This window comes from Anomaloglossus baeobatrachus, chromosome 8, assembly GCF_048569485.1.
Source record: "Anomaloglossus baeobatrachus isolate aAnoBae1 chromosome 8, aAnoBae1.hap1, whole genome shotgun sequence".
Classification (NCBI taxonomy): domain Eukaryota; kingdom Metazoa; phylum Chordata; class Amphibia; order Anura; family Aromobatidae; genus Anomaloglossus; species Anomaloglossus baeobatrachus.
In genome coordinates, this window is record NC_134360.1 from 218301633 (window position 1) to 218321235 (window position 19603).

Here is a 19603-nt window from a genome sequence, read left to right on the forward strand (position 1 = left end):
GATTCAGAGACTGCACCACTTATGCCCGGAGAGATCCCCTATAACTGCCATCCTTCATCTCCTGGCAGGAGTGCGCGCTGTCGCCGAATGTCTCGCTAATGCCAAGATGGAGGACACTCAGGAGCAGGCGCAGATCTTACTGGAGCTGTTGGCTCATGGGAACCCAAAGTACCAGACCCAAGTGTACAAGGGAGTGATCGCCCTCCTACCTTGTGCCTCCCCGAAAGCCCAGCACCTGTCTCTACAGACCCTCCGTATTGTCCAGGTAAGAGCAACTCAATGCCCCTCTGACCCGCACATAACACTGGGGCAAAAGAGTGGACCGCCGACCATGTCTAACCTCTTCACTTCTCTGCCAATCCCCATAGGAAGCCCTCGCTAATCGGTAAAACCGCCACCAAACCCGCATCCGGGAGCGACCGCCAGCTTCTTTCTGATGAGGCTTCTTTCTGATGGGGCTTCGTTCTGATGGAGCTTCTTTCTGATGGGGCTTCTTTCTAAAAGGGCTTCTGTTGTGAATGTCATCCGAGTGGGTGATGGTTTGGAGCTCCCTCTCGTGGTCAGAACTGGGGGTGAAACTGACTGTGACTCCACAGGTGTGGGAGTTAATTGGGAGTTTGGGAAGTCTAATTGCAGGTCAGCCTGGGCTATAAAGAAGAGCAGTGTCTGCTGCCCGGGGTCGGTGATAGATGTTTTTTCTCAGTCTCTGAATTGTCTTGGAGTTTGTCCTTCCATTTTTCCTGTGCCTGTATCTTTCCAGATAAGTTGCAAGTTCCTTGCTTTATTGCCTGATCCACACCTAAGGGTGTTAGTGTTCTTTTCATTTTGCTTAAGGTCTGTTTTCTTGCAGGAGAGGAATTGTCTTTCTGTTTTGATGAGCATGGGGGTTCCCCCTCTGCAAGCCCCACTGCAAGAAAAGGGAGATTCTCTTTGTTCTACTTGATTTTGTATTTCTTGTGTTTTTTTTTTGGTATTTTGTTTCTCCCATTATTTACAAGAGTACCTGATATAATGGGGGAGAGACTGTGTGGTCTCAGGGTTTTGTATATCAGGAGATTGGTATTTTTCTGCAGTGTTTTGCACTGACCGAAATCAGTTTTCTTTTTTTTTTCCTGTTGTATCTAGGAAGTCGGGCGTCGCCTTTGCTAATCTATATTTCCTATCTGTGTATTGTGTTTTCTTACATCACCGTTGGCTCTATATGTTGGCGGCTTGCTATTCCTTTGGGGACTTCTCTGAGGCAAGATAGGTTTCCTCACTTCTATCTGTGAGGTGTAGTAAGGTTCTCCGGCTGTGACAAGGCGTCTAGGTGTGTTTAGGAACTCTCCACGGTTACTTCTAGTGTGGTCTGACAGGGGATTGCCGTCAGCTCAGTTTTCAACTACTCTTGTGGGTTTTTTTTGTGTTTTTCTGCTGATGGGATTTTTGTGATCGTCCACGGTTACCAGATCATAACAGGCTTCTTTCTGATGGGGCTTCTTTCTGATGGGGCTTCTTTCTGATGGGGCTTCTTTCTGATGAGGCTTCTTTCTGATGAGGCTTCTTTCTGGTGGGGCTTCTTTCTGGTGGGGCTTCTTTCTGATGGGGCTTGTTTCTGATGGGGTTTGTTTCTAAAGGGGCTTCTTTCTGATGGGGCTTCTTTCTGATGGGGCTTGTTTCTGATGGGGCTTGTTTCTAAAGGGGCTTCTTTCTGAAGCATCTTGGTGGCTTTGTCTGCATCTTTGAGGCGTTGTTTGCACTGACCCTATAACTATGTGAGCTTGGTGAATGAATCGGCCTCTGCGCTGAGCAGACGGATCGTTAACTGGAGATTTCCTATTCCTCCAAGGATCGGTGTGCGCCTCCTGGAGTTGCGATATGTTCAGTTCGCGGTTTATTACCACAGCAGCACATTTCTTCCATGATTTTTCTGTAATCTTCTTCTGACTGTTGATTGTGGCTGCGATCCTCGCACCCGGTTCCATGACTTTGCCGTCTTCCCTCTGCTGCAGTTGTTCACTTTATACCTTTGATTATACCTGATCTGGGGTATGCTCCTGTGTCCATTCATCCCCGGTTTTTCTAGCAGCAATATCTCGTGATCTGCTCTGACTGTTATATGTAATTCAGATATGTGCACTCACTGCAGACCAGGAGCAGAAATTGTATACATGAAATCTGCACCTTCTGGCAGAAAAACGCACCAAAAAACACATGCATTTTTGGGGCATTTTTATGCCATGCATTTTTTTAATGAAGTCAGTGGGGGGCAGTGGAAGGGCAAAAAAACCATAGGAGAAAATGCACCAACAATTGACACTGTAGATTATTTTCTGCACCAAATCTGCAAGTAAAAAATTAGCAACATGTGCACAACACTTCAGAATTCTCATTGACATTCCTGACATAAGAGATACTGATTAGGGTCATAATCTGCAATAAAACTGCAACAGAAAACGCATAAAAAATGCACGGCTGTAAGGCTGTAGTCGCATGTACCGAGGTTCTTGCCACATAACATGAAATGAAAGCGGCTGAAAACTGCAGACAGATTTTCAGTGAATTTCTGCAGGTTTGTGGGTGCGCAGGTGACAATCGTATACAGCTGCGGAGCTTCGAGCACGGACCTGGGTAAAGCTGCTGTTTGCTTGGCCATTAACAATACATCACTGGGGGGAATAACTGATCCCCGTGCCCCGGCCTGATCTGCGGATTGTCATTCCTCCCTTACAGGACATTGTACAGGAGCCTCATCCAGCCATAGTGGATCCTCTTTTGGGGGTTCTGCAGTCCATGCACATGGAGGTGCAATATGAAGGTGAGTGCAGCAATACTTAATGTTACAATCTGCGGTGTCGGCGCTGATGTTATCTTCTACAGGTGTATAAGTGCAGGTCAGGCTGTGGTTAGTACAGGACAGTGTTAGGATGGGTGCACACGATCCTAACATGCTGCGTGCTGGACAAGAAGAACAGACAGGGCAGCTTCGGCGCTGCAGTGATGTGCCGCTGCGTCTTGGACAGGAAGAACAGACAGGGCGGCCTCGGCACTGCAGTGATGTGCCGCTGCATCCTGGACAGGAAGAACAGACAGGGCGGCCTCGGCGCTGCAGTGATGTGCCGCTGCGTCCTGGACAGGAAGAACAGACAGGGCGGCCTCGGCACTGCAGTGATGTGCCGCTGCGTCCTGGACAGGAAGAACAGACAGGGCGGCCTCGGCGCTGCAGTGATGTGCCGCTGCGTCCTGGACAGGAAGAACAGACAGGGCGGCCTCGGCACTGCAGTGATGTGCCGCTGCATCCTGGACAGGAAGAACAGACAGGGCGGCCTCGGCGCTGCAGTGATGTGCCGCTGCGTCCTGGACAGGAAGAACAGACAGGGCGGCCTCGGCACTGCAGTGATGTGCCGCTGCGTCCTGGACAGGAAGAACAGACAGGGCGGCCTCGGCACTGCAGTGATGTGCCGCTGCGTCCTGGACAGGAAGAACAGACAGGGCGGCCTCGGCGCTGCAGTGATGTGCCTCTGCGTCCTGGACAGGAAGAACAGACAGGGCGGCCTCGGCGCTGCAGTGATGTGCCGCTGCGTCCTGGACAGGAAGAACAGACAGGGCGGCCTCGGCGCTGCAGTGATGTGCCGCTGCGTCCTGGACAGGAAGAACAGACAGGGCGGCCTCGGCACTGCAGTGATGTGCCGCTGCGTCCTGGACAGGAAGAACAGACAGGGCGGCCTCGGCACTGCAGTGATGTGCCGCTGTGGGCTTTATGTTAAAACTTATAGGACGCATTATGTGGCTTTCGAGCATGTGCATCTCCAGAGGAATAGAGACACATCTTCCAGAAGAGCCCCGTTACCTGTACAAGGGCAAATGAACAACACCATTTAAATAATAATTATTATTATTAATAATAATAATGATAATAACGCGTCTAATGTACTTGGGGCTGGATAAGGTGTAGTGGGTACAAATAGCCACAGGAGGGCAGCAGACTAATGTAGTGCTTAGTGCTCTGACATCAGGGTCTATACTAGAGGTTTCAAACACGCTGTCCGCATGTGGCCCCTGAGGCTGCTTCATGCTTCCCGCGACCCCTGTATACCCCCCAGAACTGTCTGTCCCCCCTACCCCAGTGCTGCCTGTATACCCTCAGTGCTGCAAGTATAACCCCCAGAACTGTATGTCCCTCCAGCCCCAGCGCTGCCTTTATACCCCCCAGAACTATCTGTCCCCACAACCCAAGTGCTGCCTGTATACCCCTCAGAACTGTCTGTCCCCCCAAACCCAAGCACTGCCTGCATGCCCCCAGAACTGTTTGTCCCCCCAACTTCAGTGCAGCCTGTATACCTCCCCAGAACTGTGTGTCCCCTGACCCCAGTGTTGTATACACCCCCAGAACTGTCTGTCGCCCCAACCCCAGTGCTGCCTATATACCCTCAGTGCTACCTGCATACCCACCAGAACTGTCTGTCGCCCCAACCCCAGTGCTGCCTGTATACCCTCAGTGCTACCTGAATACCCCCCAGAACTGTCTGTCCCCCAACCGCAATGCTGCCTGTATACCCCAAAACTATCTGTCTCCCTCCAACCCCAGTGCTGCCTGTATACTCCCAGAACTGTCTGTCCACCTAATCCCTGGCACTGCCTGTATACCCCCCAGAACCTTCTGTCCCCCGAAGCCCAGCAATGCCTGTATGCCCCCAGAACTGTCTGTCCCCCCAACCCCAGTGGTACACCTTCCGGCTCTCCCATTCTGGCTGCAGTCAGAGTCCCGCCGGCTTTCTAGAGGATTAGGGTTTGGCACATTGCTGATAGGTGCTGTGCTGCTTCCCCTGATGGCTGCGCTACTTTCCCAGGATAACAAATAGTCTTCTATCCTGCTGTGTCAGTGGCCCTGTCCGTGAATACCGACTATCCGCACCGTTCACATTTGCCCACTTGAGGAGGGGGCGCTATCTGGTCCCTTACTCTATCTTGCTGAAGCCTCCCTGATGCCTTCCGTATTTTCTGGTTACCGGATTTCTTCCTCCTGCTCAATCTCCTGCCTGTTCTCCTCCACACCACACTGCTCCACTCTGCTACATCTGCTACTTGCTCTCGCCCCTGTAACTCTAAAGGCCCTGTCACACACAGAGATAAATCTGCGGCAGATCTGTGGTTGCAGTGAAATTGTGGACAATCAGTGCCAAATTTGTGGCTGTGTACAAATGGAACAATATGTCCATGATTTCACTGCAACCACAGATCTGCCAAAGATTTATCTCTATGTGTGACGGGGCCTTAAGGCTACTTTCACACATCCAGATTTTGCTCTGCGGCACAATACGGCGTTCTGCAGAAAAACCGCAACCGGCTTTTGTAACGCCGGTTGCGTTTTTTTTTGCATAGACTTACATTAGTGCCGTAGGTGTTTGCGTTCGGTCCGGTTTTTGCCGCATGCGGCAGATTTAGCCGATGCGGCGGCCGGATAGAACGTTCCCTGCAACGTTTTTTGCTCCGGCAAAAAAAACCCCGCATCGCGCCGCATCCGGCCGCTGCGGCGCATTTTCAATGCATGCCTATGGACGCCGGATGCTGCGCGATGTGGAAAAAAAAACGCATCCGGCCGCCGCATGCGGTTTCTTCCACTGCGCATGCTCAGTAGCGTGCCACAACCGGAAAAAAATGGACCGGCCGCATGTAAAAACTTATGCAAAGGATGCGGTGTTTTCGCCGCATCCGTTGCATAGGTTTCACAGCCGGATTGAGCCGCAGTGCTCAAACCGGATGTGTGAAAGTAGCCTAACTCACTAAAACCAGGACATTGCTTTCCTATATCCCCTCACTGTGGGCCAGGCCTAACCAGCTATGGCTGCTTTCACACATCAGTTTTTTGCCATCAGGCACGATCCGGCGAAAAAACTGATACGACAGATCCGGCGAAAAAACAGATCAGTTGCATCAGTTTTTTCCATCAGTTCCTTCAGTTTTTTGACACATCTGGTGTGATACTGAGCATGCTCAGTTAAAAAAAAACGGATCCGGCGGCCAGATTACGCCGTATCTGCTCCATTATAAAACACGCCGTACGGCGCCGGATCCGGCGCGATACGTTTTTTTGCCGGACACAAAAACGTTCACTTCAACGTTTCATTCGGCTGCAGGACAAGTAAATTTTACCGGATCCGGCAAAAAACGGATGAAACGCAAGGCCATCCGGCACAATCCGGCGCTAATAAAAGTCTATGGGGGAAAAACGGATCCGGCGGCAACAGACGCCGGTTCCGTTTTTTCATGTTTTTGCCGGATTGTGCCTGATGGCAAAAGCCTGATGTGTGAAAGCGGCCTTTCAGTACTGTCACTATACCTTCTATCTGAGCTTCCGTTCCCTGCTAAGGAGCTTTTTGCCATCTGGTGGTAGCTGACAGTACTGCGACATAACCCACATGAAAAGGCAGTTTGACCTTTCCACATTACCGAACATTACACCTAAAAACACACAGGTCAATAACATTTCCTTTAATTACACATATAAAGGCATGACGTCTTCAGGGGCACGGGACACCCTCTTATACATCTATACGGGCACAAGAAAGTTACCCTTCAAACTCAAGATCTTCAAAAAATCTCCAGCATCCATCCTGTAGGGCGTAATGTCTTATTACCGGTCCCAGCAGCCAGTCAGCGTAGAGTGACAACGGCTCGTCAGGGTACCGATCCCCCCCACTACTGGGCGACTTGGGGACTAGTCGGGGAACCGATCCCCCACCAATACTGGGCGCGACCTGGGGACTAGTCAGGGAACCGATCCCCTGAGTACTGGACAACCTGGGGACTAGTCAGGGAACCGATCCCCCACTACTGGGCGACCTGGGGACTAGTCAGGGAATAGATTTTCCCCCGCCCCGAGTACTGGGTGACTTAGGGAGTAGTCTGATACCTAATCTACAATGCCCTGCACATGAGGTAAGAGACATGGCTAATTAGGAGGACTATACTACATTTCTTATTGGAGGTATTTTCTAATATTCTTATTACTATACATACTGGGACAGGATCCTGGAGATTGGACGACCCCTTTAATGTTAGTAAGTTCTCTGTAGTAAGCTGCAGGCGTGTGACGTCCCCGCCCCTGATCTGCATATCTCCCAGAATGCACCTGACCCGTCCTCAGAATTGTATCAGTTTATTTTAGTTTCTGTTTGTTTTTGTAGTAAACTTTAGTAACAGATCAGATACATTGTGTCCGGGGGACGGAGAACAGGAGCGTTCACAGCACGTCCAGCACCGTCCTCTCCGCCAAATACTAAAGATTTCCGTGGAGAGGAACAATTATGAGTTTCACTGAATTTTTTGCTGCCCGATGCTCACTGGGCTCCTGCACTGGTGAAAACCAGAGATGGAAGGATCCGAAGAATATTGCTGTATCCCTACTGTATGAGGCTGAGGGGGTCCGGTGTCTCCCAGTAATTGGGGGCTCAGTTGGGTCCGGTGTCTCACAGTAATAGGGGGTTGGGTGAGCCCGGTGTCTTGTTATGATGGGACGCTGCGGTGTGTCGGGCATCTCACAGTAATTTGGGGCTGGGGGTCTGGTGTCTCATAGTAATTGGGCGCTGAGGAGGTCCGGTGTCATCCAGTAACTGGGGGCTGAGGAGCTGCGGTGTCTCGCAGTAATTGGGGACTGGGATGGGTCTGGTGTCTCGCAGTATTTGAGGGCTGAGTTGGCTCCGGCTACTTGCAGTAATTGGGGGCTGGGGTTGGTCCGGCTTCTCGCAGTGTGTGGGGGCTGGGCTGGTTACTTTTTGTAATATTTTTATTCCACCTCCTACATACTGGGACAGGATCCTGGAGATTGGAGAACCCCTTTTAATGTTAGGCTGCTTTCACACATCTGTTTTTTGCCATCCGGCACAATCCGGCAAAAAAACTGATGCAAAGAATTTGGTGAAAAAACGGATCTGTCGCATCAGTTTTTTCCATGCGTTCCTTCCGTTTTTTGACGGATCCATTGTGCTACTTAGCATGCGCAGTTCAAAAAAACTGATCCATCATTGGATTCCGTCATATGCCGGATGATGACGGATCCGGCGCCCATAGGCTTTCATTGTAACTCACGCCGCACGGCGCCGGATCTGGCGCCATACGGTTTTTCGCCGGAGACAAAAAACGCTGCAAGCAGCGTTCCATCCGGCTGCCGGTCAGCTATTTACGCCCGGATGCGGCAAAAGCCGGATGCAACGCAAGGCCATGCAGCACAATCCGGAGCTAATACAAGTCCATGGGGGAAAGAACGGATCCAGCGGCAATAAACGCCGGATCCGTTCTTTCCGGTTTTTACCGGATTGTGCCACATGGCAAAAAACGGATGTGTGAAAGCAGCCTAAAGGGTGCTTTACACGCTGCGATATCGGTAACGATATATCGTCGGGGTCACGACTTTAGTGACGCACATCCGGCGCCGTTACTGACATCGCAGCGTGTAACACAAATCAGCGACGATCAACAAGCACAAAAACGAGAAAAATCGTTGCTCGTTGACACGTCACTCATTTCCTTAATATCGTTGCTGCTGCAGGTACGATGTTGTTCCTCGTTCCTGCGGCAGCAGACATCGCTATGTGTGACACCGCAGGAACGAGGAACATCTCCTTACCTGTGTCCACCGGCAATGAGGAAGGAAGTAGGTGGGCGGTAGGTTACGTCCCGCTCATCTCTGTCCCTCCGCTTCTATTGGATGGCTGCCGTGTGACGTCGCTGTGACGCCACACAACCCAGATCGCCGGCCAGAGCGACGTCGCAGGGCAAGTAAGTCCGTGTGACGGGGGTTACCGATGTCGCAGCGTGTAAAGTACCCTTTAGTAAGTTCACTGTAGAATACTGCAAGCGTGTGATGTCCCCGCCCTTGATCCCGCCTCCTGATCTGCATATCTCCCAGGATGCACCTGACCCGTCCTCAAAATTGTATCATTTTGTATTTGTTTCCGTTTGTTTTTGTAGTAAAGTTTAGTAACAGATCAGATACATTGTGTCCGGGGGACGGAGAACAGGAGCGTCCACAGCACATCCAGCACCTTCCTCTCCGCGGGGGGGGTGGGGGCAGCGCAGGCCCCGGGTGACGCCGGCCGCTCTCATCTATATTACTCTGGATTCTCTTCAGATTGAATAAATCTTTCGCCTTTTACTAAAGATTTCCGTGGAGAGGAGCAATTATGAGTTTCACTCAATTTTTTGCTGCCCGGCGCTCGCTGGGCTCCTGCACTGGTGAAAGACAGAGATGGAAGGATATTGTTGTATTCTCCGTTGTGGGGCTTATGTGGTCTTGTGTCTCCCATTAATTGGGGGCTTAGGTGGTCCAGTGTCTCTCATTAATTATGGGCTCGGGTGGTCCAGTGTCTTGCAGTAATTGCGGACTGAGGAGGGTTCGGTGTTTTGCAGTAATTGTGGGTTGGGTGGGTCCAGCTTCTCATAGTAATTGGGGACTTGGGTGGGTCCAGTGTCTCACAGTAATTGGGGGCTGAAATGGGTCTGATGTCTTGTAGTAATTGGGGGCTGGGATGGGTCCAATGTATTAAAGTATTTGGGGGCTGAGGGGGGTTTGGTGTCTTGCTATGATGGGCGGCTGACGTATTTTGGGCGTCTCACAGTGATTGGGGGCTGGGGGAGTCCAATGTGTCAAAGTATTTGGGGGCTGTGGGGGGTCCAGTGTCTCGTAGTATTTGGTGGCTGAGGGGGTGGTCCGGTGTCTCACAGTATTTGAGGGCTTGGAGTCTGTTAGCTCACAGTAATTGGGGGCTGAGACTGGTCCGGCGTCTCACAGTAATTTGGGGCTGGGGGGTCCAGTGTCTCGCAGTAATTGGAGGCTGAGGGGGGTCCAGTGTCTCCCACTAACTGGGGGTTGAGGAGGTCCGGTGTCACCCAGTAACTGGGGGCTGAGAAGCTGTGGTATCTCGCAGTAATTGGGGACTGAGATGGGTCTGGTGTCTCGGAGTATTTGAGGGCTGAGTTGGCTCCGGCTACTTGCGGTAATTGGGGGTTGGGGTGGCTCCAACATATTCCTGTTGTGACGCCCTGGTCTATCAGGTCATCACAGGGTATTGTGTAATCTGCCCTTCTGTGCAATATCCACCTCCTCCTTGGTTACGGGTCCCTCACCTTTGGTGTTGCCAAGAACAAGTTAATCAAAATCCTAGGAACACTCTGCACCACACCCACCAGACACACCAGTGGACGGCCTGAGTGGAATAGGGTCGCCCACTTGGGGGGGTTGGTTGAAGGGGGGGTCAGGAGTGTTAGGAGACAGTGAGTTGAGCAGTGACTCTCGAAAGGAGAGGTCAGGAGCTGGGATCCGTGAACTACTAGGTGGCAGACAGTGGCCTGGACCTGGTAGGAGCTGGACCCCGGTCGCAGGGGATCGTGACTGGACCCCGGTCGCAGGGGATCGTGACAAGGGGCACAGAATGTTGAGGACAGCCGGCGGCCTTGTGCGATCACCGGGCAGGGGCCAGGGCACGACGGGGTACGTGGACCCTAGGTCAGGCAGGAGCTTCAGGCGTCCTGACAATTTACCCGATGAGGACAGAGCCTTCAAGATCCGTTCTCCACCGGCTCCAAAATCGGGGTACTAGCGCAACGAGGGGGATAGGACTTTCCACTACACGGTCCAGAAAATCACAAGCGTGAACCCTGACAGCAAGCTCACCCAGTTAGCCATACTGGGGAGCGGGACCCGATTAGTTTCAGGCTAAAGGGACCAACTAGAAGACAAGGTGCCACGGGAAAAGGTCACAGACTAACAGGCAACACCAACGGGCACGGGACCCAGGCGTGCTCCCTCGCAGTGGTAGCGGTGTCCAGACCTTTGGTTTACTACAGTTGTCGGTGTCGGCGTTATTGGACTGAGTGAGTACGCAAGTGGCCCTTACCGTCCCAACTGCACGTCCCTGTCACCATCACCATCACCGAGTCCCCGGGGCATTCCCCCTACCCGTGGAGGGCTTAACCCTAGAACGCGCAACTAAAGAAATCTACCATAGAAAACAAGTGACCTAGCAGGCCTGCGAGGCCCCAGGTATGCGTTTTAGGGTTAAACACCTAGCTGCCCACACCATCGCCACCGGGTACTCCCAATCGCAGCGGTGGTACTCCATCTTACCACACACCACAGGTGGCGTCAAGAACTTTCCACACCATCCCCTGTACATAACCCCCTTTATTTGAGAGGCCGCACGACCCCCGGGTCCGGACACTCCTCGAGCCACCGCGGATCCATATCCGAGCAGCCCGGCTGCTGAGATGGGGGCGGCACACTGTGACTGCGGCTGGGGTTGGTCCGTCCAGCTTCACACAGTAATTGGGGGCTGGGGTTGGTCCGGCTTCTCGCAGTGTGTGGGGGCTGGGTACTTTTTGTAATATTTTTATTCCACCTCCTACATACTGGGACAGGATCCTGGAGATTGGAGAACCCCTCTTAATGATAGTAAGTTCTCTGTAGAAAGCTGCAGGCGTGTGATGTCCCCGCCCTTGATCCCGCCTCCTGATCTGCATATCTCCCAGGATGCATCTGACCCATCCTCAGAATTGTATCATTTTGTATTTGTTTCCGTTTGTTTTTGTAATAAAGTTTAGTAACAGATCAGATACATTGTGTCCGGGCGACGGAGAACAGGAGCGTCCACAGCACGTCCAGCACCGTCCTCTCCGCGGGGGGGATGGGGGCAGCGCAGGCCCCGGGTGACGCCGGCCGCTCTCATCCCTGTACTCTGGTTTCTCTTCAGATCGAATAAATCTTTCGCCTTTTACTAAAGATTTCCGTGGAGAGGAGCAATTATGAGTTTCACTAAATTTTTTGTTGCCCAGTGCTCGCTGGGCTCCTGCACTGGTGAAAGACAGAGATGGAAGGATATTGTCATAGTTTCTGCTGTGGGGCTTAAGGCTGCTTTCACACCTCTGGTTTTTGCTATGCGGCACAATCCGGCACTTTGCAGGAAAATTGCAACCGGTTTTTTCTGCTGCCGGTTGCGATTTTCCTGCATAGACTTTAATTAGTGCCGCATGGCCTTGCGTTCCGTCTGGTTTTTGCCGCATGCGGCAGATTTAGCCTATGCGGCGGCCGGATGGAACGTTGCCTGGCACGTTTTTTCGTGCGGCAAAAAAAAACGCATCGCGCCGCATTCGGCCGATGCGGCGCATTTTTCAATGCATGCCTATGGCGGCGCGATGCGGCAATAACCGCATCCGGCCGCCGCATGCGGTTTTTGCCACTGCGCATGCTCAGTAGCATGCCGCAAGCGGCAAAAACCGGACTGGCCGCAAAGGAAAAACTTATGCAAAGGATGCGGTGTTTTCACCGCATCCGTTGCATAGCTTGCACAGCCGGATTGAGCCGCAGAGCTCAAGCCGGATGTGTGAAAGTAGCCTAAGTGGTCCAGTGTCTCTCATTACTTAGGGGCTCGGGTGGTCCAGTGTCTCTCATTAATTAGGGGCTCGGGTGGTCCAGTGTCTAGCAGTAATTGGTAGTGATGGGAAATCTAGTTCATTTTGGTGATTAGTTCACCATGAACTAGTTCACTGAAAAGATTAGTTCATTTAGTTCAGTATTTCTCTGGAGGAGCTGACAGGAAATGCATCATGTGACCTGTGAACTATATGAGCTGCTGAACTAAATGTTCTATTGAGAATGAATCAGGACGGCCTAGTTCAGTCTGATGCATCTCACTGAGCCCAGCAGCGCCCCCTGTGGAAGTGTAGAGTACTGACCCATAATGAATGTGGATGAGAGAGCCCAGCAGCGCCCCCTGTGGTAGTGTAGAGTACTGACTCCTAATGAATGTGTATGAGGGAGCTGAGGAGCAGTTCAGCAGCCACCATTTTGAGAACAGAACAGGAGCCAGTGGTAAAGATTTTAGCAAGACTGATCTAGGCTATAGGAGGCTGATCCTCTACAGGAGGCTGATCCTCTACAGGAGGCTGATCCTCTACAGGAGGCCAATCCTCTACAGGAGGCTAATCTTATCACAAAGACAGGTGAGGGGCATGAACCACACACAGAAACTCTCTCTCATACACACACATGAGCGGTGTCTGTCTACTGTGCAATTTCAGTTTTTATTAATATTATTATTACTATTATATTTGATGTGTGGTATAGTGTTACTACCTTCTTTTCCAGCATCAGGAGCTATAAAGAGCCAGTGTGAGAGCAGGAGCCTCCTGGAGCTGTAGAGGATCACTCTGTCTCCTCACACTGCTGTGTAGTTCATAATGAACTAATCTCTGTCAGGATGGTGAATAGATGAACTAGTTCACTCTGAAGATTAGTTCATTTTGAACTACTCACTCACGAACTACCCATCACTAGTAATTGGGGACTGAGGAGGGTTCGGTGTTTTGCAGTAACTGTGGGTTGGGTGGGTCCAGTGTCTCACAGTAATTGGGGGTTGAGTGGGTCCAGCTTCTCATAGTAATTGGGGACTTGGGTGGGTCCAGTGTCTCACAGTATTTGGGGTCTGGGATGGGTCCGGTGTCTCCCAGTAGTTGGAGGTTGAGTGGGTCCGGTGTCTTGCTATGATGGGTGGTTGCCTTCTGGGGGATTTGGTGTCTTACAGTGATTGGGGGCTTGGGTGGGTCCGGTGTCTTCTAGTATTTGGGGGCTGGAATGTGTCCGATGTCTTACAGAATTTGGGGGCTGAGGGGGGTCCGGTGTCATACAGTAATTGGGCGCTGGGGGGGTGGTCCGGTGTCTCACAGTATTTCAGGGCTTGGAGTCCGGTGTCTCACAGTTATTTGGGGCTGGGGGGGTCCGGTGCCTCACAGTAATTTGGGGCTGGGGGGATCCGGTGCCTCACAGTAATTTGGGGCTGGGGGATCCGGTGTCCCCCAGTAACTGGGGGCTGAGGAGCTGCGGTGTCTCGCAGTAATTGGGGACTGGAATGGGTCTGGTGTCTCGCAGTATTTGAGGGCTGAGTTGGCACCGGCTACTTGCAGTAATTGGGGGCTGGGGTTGGTCCGGCATATTCCTGTGACTGCGGCTGGGGTTGGTCCGTCCAGCTTCACACAGTAATTGGGGGCTGGGGTTGGTCCGGCTTCTCGCAGTGTGTGGGACTGGGTACTTTTTGTAATATTTTTATTCCACCTCCTACATACTGGGACAGGATCCTGGAAATTGGAGAATCCCTTTTAATGTTAGTAAGTTCTCTGTAGAAAGCTGCAGGCGTGTGATGTCCCCGCCCTTGAACCCGCCTCCTGATCTGCATATCTCCCAGGATGCATCTGACCCGTCTTCAGAATTGTATCATTTTGTATTTGTTTCCGTTTGTTTTTGTAGTAAAGTTTAGTAACAGATCAAATACATTGTGTCCGGGGGATGGAGAACAGGAGCGTCCACAGCACGTCCAGCACCGTCCTCTCCGCGGGGGGGATGGGGGCAGCGCAGGCCCCGGGTGACGCCGGCCGCTCTCATCTATATTACTCTGGTTTCTCTTCAGATTGAATAAATCTTTCGCCTTTTACTAAAGATTTCTGTGGAGAGGAGCAATTATGAGTTTCACTAAATGTTTTGTTGCCCGGCGCTCGCTGGGCTCCTGCACTGGTGAAAGACAGAGATGGAAGGATATTGTCGTAGTTTCTGCTGTGGGGCTTAGGTGGTCTAGTGTCTCTCATTAATTGGGGGCTCGGGTGGTCCAGTGTCTTGCAGTAATTGGAGACTGAGGAGGGTTCGGTGATTTGCAGTAACTGTGGGTTGGGTGGGTCCAGCTTCTCATAGTAATTGGGGACTTTGGTGGGTCCAGTGTCTCACAGTATTTGGGGTCTGGGATGGGTCCGGTGTCTCCCAGTAATTGGGGGTTGAGTGGGTCCGGTGTCTTGCTATGATGGGTCGTTGCCTTCTGGGGGATTTGGTGTCTTACAGTGATTGGGGGCTTGGGTGGGTCCGGTGTCTTCTAGTATTTGGGGGCTGGGATGTGTCCGATGTCTTACAGAATTTGGGGGCTGGGGGGGTGGTCCGGTGTCTCACAGTATTTCAGGGCTTGGAGTCCGGTGTCTCACAGTAATTTGGGGCTGGGGGGTCCGGTGCCTCACAGTAATTTGGGGCTGGGGGGTCCGGTGTCCCCCAGTAACTGGGGGCTGAGGAGCTGCGGTGTCTCGCAGTAATTGGGGACTGGGATGGGTCTGGTGTCTCGCAGTATTTGAGGGCTGAGTTGGCACCAGCTACTTGCAGTAATTGGGGGCTGGGGTTGGTCCGGCATATTCCTGTGACTGCGGCTGGGGTTGGTCCGTCCAGCTTCACACAGTAATTGGGGGCTGGGGTTGGTCCGGCTTCTCGCAGTGTGTGGGGGCTGGGTACTTTTTGTAATATTTTTATTCCACCACCTACATACTGGGACAGGATCCTGGAGATTGGAGAACCCCTTTTAATGTTAGTAAGTTCTCTGTAGAAAGCTGCAGGCGTGTGATGTCCCCGCCCCTGATCCCGCCTCCTGATCTGCATATCTCCCAGGATGCACCTGACCCGTCTTCAGAATTGTATCATTTTGTATTTGTTTCCATTTGTTTTTGTAGTAAAGTTTAGTAACAGATCAGATACATTGTGTCCGGGGGATGGAGAACAGGAGCGTCCACAGCACGTCCAGCACCGTCCTCTCCGTGGGGGGGATGGGGGCAGCGCAGGCCCCGGGTGATGCCGTCCGCTCTCATCTCTATACTCTGGTTTCTCTTCAGATCGAATAAATCTTTCGCCTTTTACTAAAGATTTCCGTGGAGAGGAGCAATTATGAGTTTCACTCAATTTTTTGCTGCCCGGCACTCGCTGGGCTCCTGCACTGGTGAAAGACAGAGATGGAAGGATATTGTTGTATTCTCTGTTGTGGGGCTTAGGTGGTCTGGTGTCTCCCATTAATTGGGGGCTTGGGTGGTCCAGTGTCTCTCATTAATTATGGGCTCGGGTGGTCCAGTGTCTTGCAGTAATTGGGGACTGAGGAGGGTTCGGTGTTTTGCAGTAACTGTGGGTTGGGTGGGTCCAGCTTCTCATAGTAATTGGGGACTTTGGTGGGTCCAGTGTCTCCCAGTAATTGGGGGCTGGGATGGGTCCGGTGTTTCCCAATAATTGGGGGTTGAGTGGGTCCGGTGTCTTGCTATGATGGGTAGTTGGGGGCTGGGGGATTTGGTGTCTTACAGTGATTGGGGGTTTGGATGGTTCCAATGTGTTACAGAATTTGGGGGCTGAGGGGGGTCTGGTGTCTTGCTATGATGGGTGGCTGTCGTGTTTCGAGCGTCTCACAGTGATTGGGGGCTGGGGGAGTCCAATGTCTTATAGTATTTGGGGCTGTGGGGGTCAATTGTCTCACAGTATTTGGGGGCTGTGGGGGGTCAATTGTCTCACAGTAATTGGGGGCTGGGGGGGTGGTCTGGTGTCTCACAGTAATTTGGGGCTGGGGGGTCTGGTGTCTCCCAGGAACTGCGGGCTGAGTAGGTCCGGTGTCTCCAAGTAACTGGGGGCTGAGGAGCTGCGGTGTCTCGCAGTAATTGGGGATTGGGATGGGTCTGGTGTCTCGCAGTATTTAAGGGTTGAGTTTGCACCGGCTACTTGCAGTAATTGGGGGTTGGGATGGGTCCAGCATATTCCTGTGACTGCGGCTGGGGTTGGTCCGTCCAGCTTCACACAGTAATTGGGGGCTGGGGTTGGTCCGGCTTCTCGCAGTGTGTGGGGGCTGGGTAGTTTTTGTAATATTTTTATTCCACCTCCTACATACTGGGACAGGATCCTGGAGATTGGAGAACCCCTTTTAATGTTAGTAAGTTCTCTGTAGAAATCTGCAGGCGTGTGATGTCCCCGCCCTTGATCCTGCCTCCTGATCTGCATATCTCCCAGGATGTATCTGACCCGTCCTCATAATTGTATCATTTTGTATTTGTTTCCATTTGTTTTTGTAGTAAAGTTTAGTAACAGATCATATACATTGTGTCCGGGGGACGGAGAACAGGAGCGCCCACAGCACGTCCAGCACCGTCCTCTCCGCTCTTCAGAGTGAATAAAGTACTTTTATGTTACTAAAGATTTCTGTGGAAATTTCACACGTGAAAGACAGATTGAAGAATCAAAAGTATAGGGCACCACTGTATGCAGGAGGCTGCAGGGCTGATCCGCCACTAGAGGGCGCCACTGTATACAGGAGACTGCTGGGCTGATCCTCCACTAGAGGGCGCCACTGTTTACAGGAGGCTGCAGTACTGATTCCCCACTAGAGGGCGCCACTGTATACAGGAGACTGCTGGGCTGATCCTCCACTAGAGGGCGCCACTGTTTACAGGAGGCTGCAGTGCTGATTCCCCACTAGAGGACACCACTGTATACAGGAGACTGCTGGGCTGATCCGCCACTAGAGGACGCCACTGTATACAGGAGACTGCTGGGCTGATCCGCCACTAGAGGGCGCCACTGTTTACAGGAGGCTGCAGTGCTGATCCCCACTAGAGGACGCCACTGTTTACAGGAGGCTGCAGGGCTGATCCGCCACTAGAGGACGCCACTGTATACAGGAGACTGCTGGGCTGATCCCCCACTAGAGGATGCCACTGTATACAGGAGACTGCTGGGCTGATCCGCCACTAGAGGACGCCATTGTATACAGGAGACTGCTGGGCTGATCCGCCACTAGAGGACGCCACTGCTTACAGGAGCCTGCAGGGCTGATCCTCCACTAGAGGGCGGCGCCACTGTTTACAGGAGGCTGCAGGGCTGATCACCCACTAGAGGGCGCCACTGTTTACAGGAGGCTGCAGGGCTGATCCTCCACTATAGGGCGCCACTGTTTACAGGAGGCTGCAGGGCTGATCCCCCACTAAAGGGCGCCACTGTTTACAGGAGGCTGCAGGGCTGATCCTCCACTAGAGGGCGCCACTGTTTACAGGAGGCTGCAGGGCTGATCCTCCACTAGAGGGCGCCAATGTTTACAGGAGGCTGCTGGGCTGATCCCCCACTAGAGGGCGCCACTGTTTACAGGAGGCTGCAGGGCTGATCCTCCACTAGAGGGCGCCACTGTTTACAGGAGGCTGCAGGGCTGATCCTCCACTAGAGGGCGCCACTGTTTACAGGAGGCTGCAGGGCTGATCCTCCACTAGAGGGCGCCACTGTTTACAGGAGGCTGCTGGGCTGATCCCCCACTAGAGGGCGCCACTGTTTACAGGAGGCTGCAGGGCTGATCCTCCACTAGAGGGCGCCACTGTTTACAGGAGTCTGCTGGGCTGATCCCCCACTAGAGGGCGCCACTGTTTACAGGAGGCTGCAGGGCTGATCCTCCACTAGAGGGCGCGACTGTTTACAGGAGGCTGCAGGGCTGATCCTCCACTAGAGTGTGCCACTGTTTACAGGAGGTTGCAGGGCTGATCCTCCACTAGAGGGTGCCACTGTGTACATGATGCTGAAGGTGCGATTGCACCAAGAGCAAAACTCATGTCAAAGAAAAATAAGCAAGAGGACACTGCCTCATTGATTAACACTGGTGCGAGTGCAATCCGATGTTTTATCGGATCGCACTCGCACATAGAAATCACAAGTGGAAAAGAGCCCTCATGTGCATTATTCTTGAGTTTGGAGGTCAGGTATCACGACCTACGAAATTGTATTCCTTTTATTATTCCTGCATTTTCTACCAGCCTATAGGACATGGAGGTGAATTTTCATTAATTATAGCTACAAGATACTTGAGGAACCCAGGGGGACTTTTTATGTCCACGATTTGGTTTCAAAATGTCCCTGTCCTTTCTTGACGATTAGATTTTATGCACATAAAAATGTCTGTTGACAAAATGATGTCCAAATATTTCCATAAAGTCGTGAAGACCTAGTACTATACATTTGCAAATATATGCGGAGGAATTTTGGTGCTAAGAGACATAATACTTTGTAATTTTCATAGACTACTTGTCCTTGAGAAAGACCCACTGTGGGGTTGAAACGTTGGACTAAGCTTCTATATGCCTACATACAAGTGAATAAAATATACGGGTTTTTATAGCATCATCCTTTTTTTTCATCTTTTCACTTAGTGTGCCGGGGCTTTTTTGTATTATAAGGATGGACAAAACTGACCTTGCAACACAGACATGTGAAGGACGACTAATAGGAAGATAGTAACTATTGTACCTTCTGTGTGGGGGGCTGTGGTGGGTCCAGAATCTCGCAGTTATTGGGGGCTGGGGTGGGTCCAGAATCTTGCAGTGATTGGGGGCTGGGGTGGGTCCACAATCTCGCAGTGATTGGGGGCTGGGGTGGGTCCAGAATCTCGCAGTGATTGGGGGCAGGGGTGGATCCAGAATCTCGCAGTGATTGGGGGCAGGGGTGGGTACAGTATCTAGCAGTGATTGGGGGCTGGGGTGGGTACAGAATCTCGCAGTGATTGGGGGCAGGGGTGGATCCAGAATCTCGCAGTGATTGGGGGCAGGGGTGGATCCAGAATCTCGCAGTGATTGGGGGCAGGGGTGGGTACAGTATCTAGCAGTGATTGGGGGCTGGGGTGGGTACAGAATCTCGCAGTGATTGGGGGCAGGGGTGGATCCAGAATCTCGCAGTGCTTGGGGGCAGGGGTGGATCCAGAATCTCGCAGTGATTGGGGGCAGGGGTGGGTACAGTATCTAGCAGTGATTGGGGGCTGGGGTG

General features: G+C 52.1%; 1 protein-coding gene and 4 non-coding genes across 8 annotated transcripts in view; all 5 read left to right on the top strand.

The window, feature by feature from the left end:
- ARMH1 (armadillo like helical domain containing 1) overlaps positions 1-19603 on the top strand; it is a 40707-nt gene that overhangs the window by 14775 nt on the left and 6329 nt on the right. For all 4 annotated transcript variants that reach the window (XM_075321101.1, XM_075321099.1, XM_075321098.1 and 1 more), the window contains exons 5-6: positions 69-265; positions 2713-2797. In XM_075321101.1, coding sequence (XP_075177216.1) covers positions 69-265; positions 2713-2797 — 282 coding nt within the window. The remainder of the gene's footprint in view (positions 1-68; positions 266-2712; positions 2798-19603) is intronic.
- On the top strand, positions 9090-9204 carry LOC142250199 (U5 spliceosomal RNA). Its single transcript, XR_012725134.1, has one exon. It is a non-coding gene; the product is annotated as a U5 spliceosomal RNA (small nuclear RNA).
- Positions 11707-11821, top strand: LOC142250198 (U5 spliceosomal RNA). The gene has a single exon (XR_012725133.1). It is a non-coding gene; the product is annotated as a U5 spliceosomal RNA (small nuclear RNA).
- Positions 14416-14530, top strand: LOC142250200 (U5 spliceosomal RNA). The gene has a single exon (XR_012725135.1). It is a non-coding gene; the product is annotated as a U5 spliceosomal RNA (small nuclear RNA).
- On the top strand, positions 15647-15761 carry LOC142250197 (U5 spliceosomal RNA). Its single transcript, XR_012725132.1, has one exon. It is a non-coding gene; the product is annotated as a U5 spliceosomal RNA (small nuclear RNA).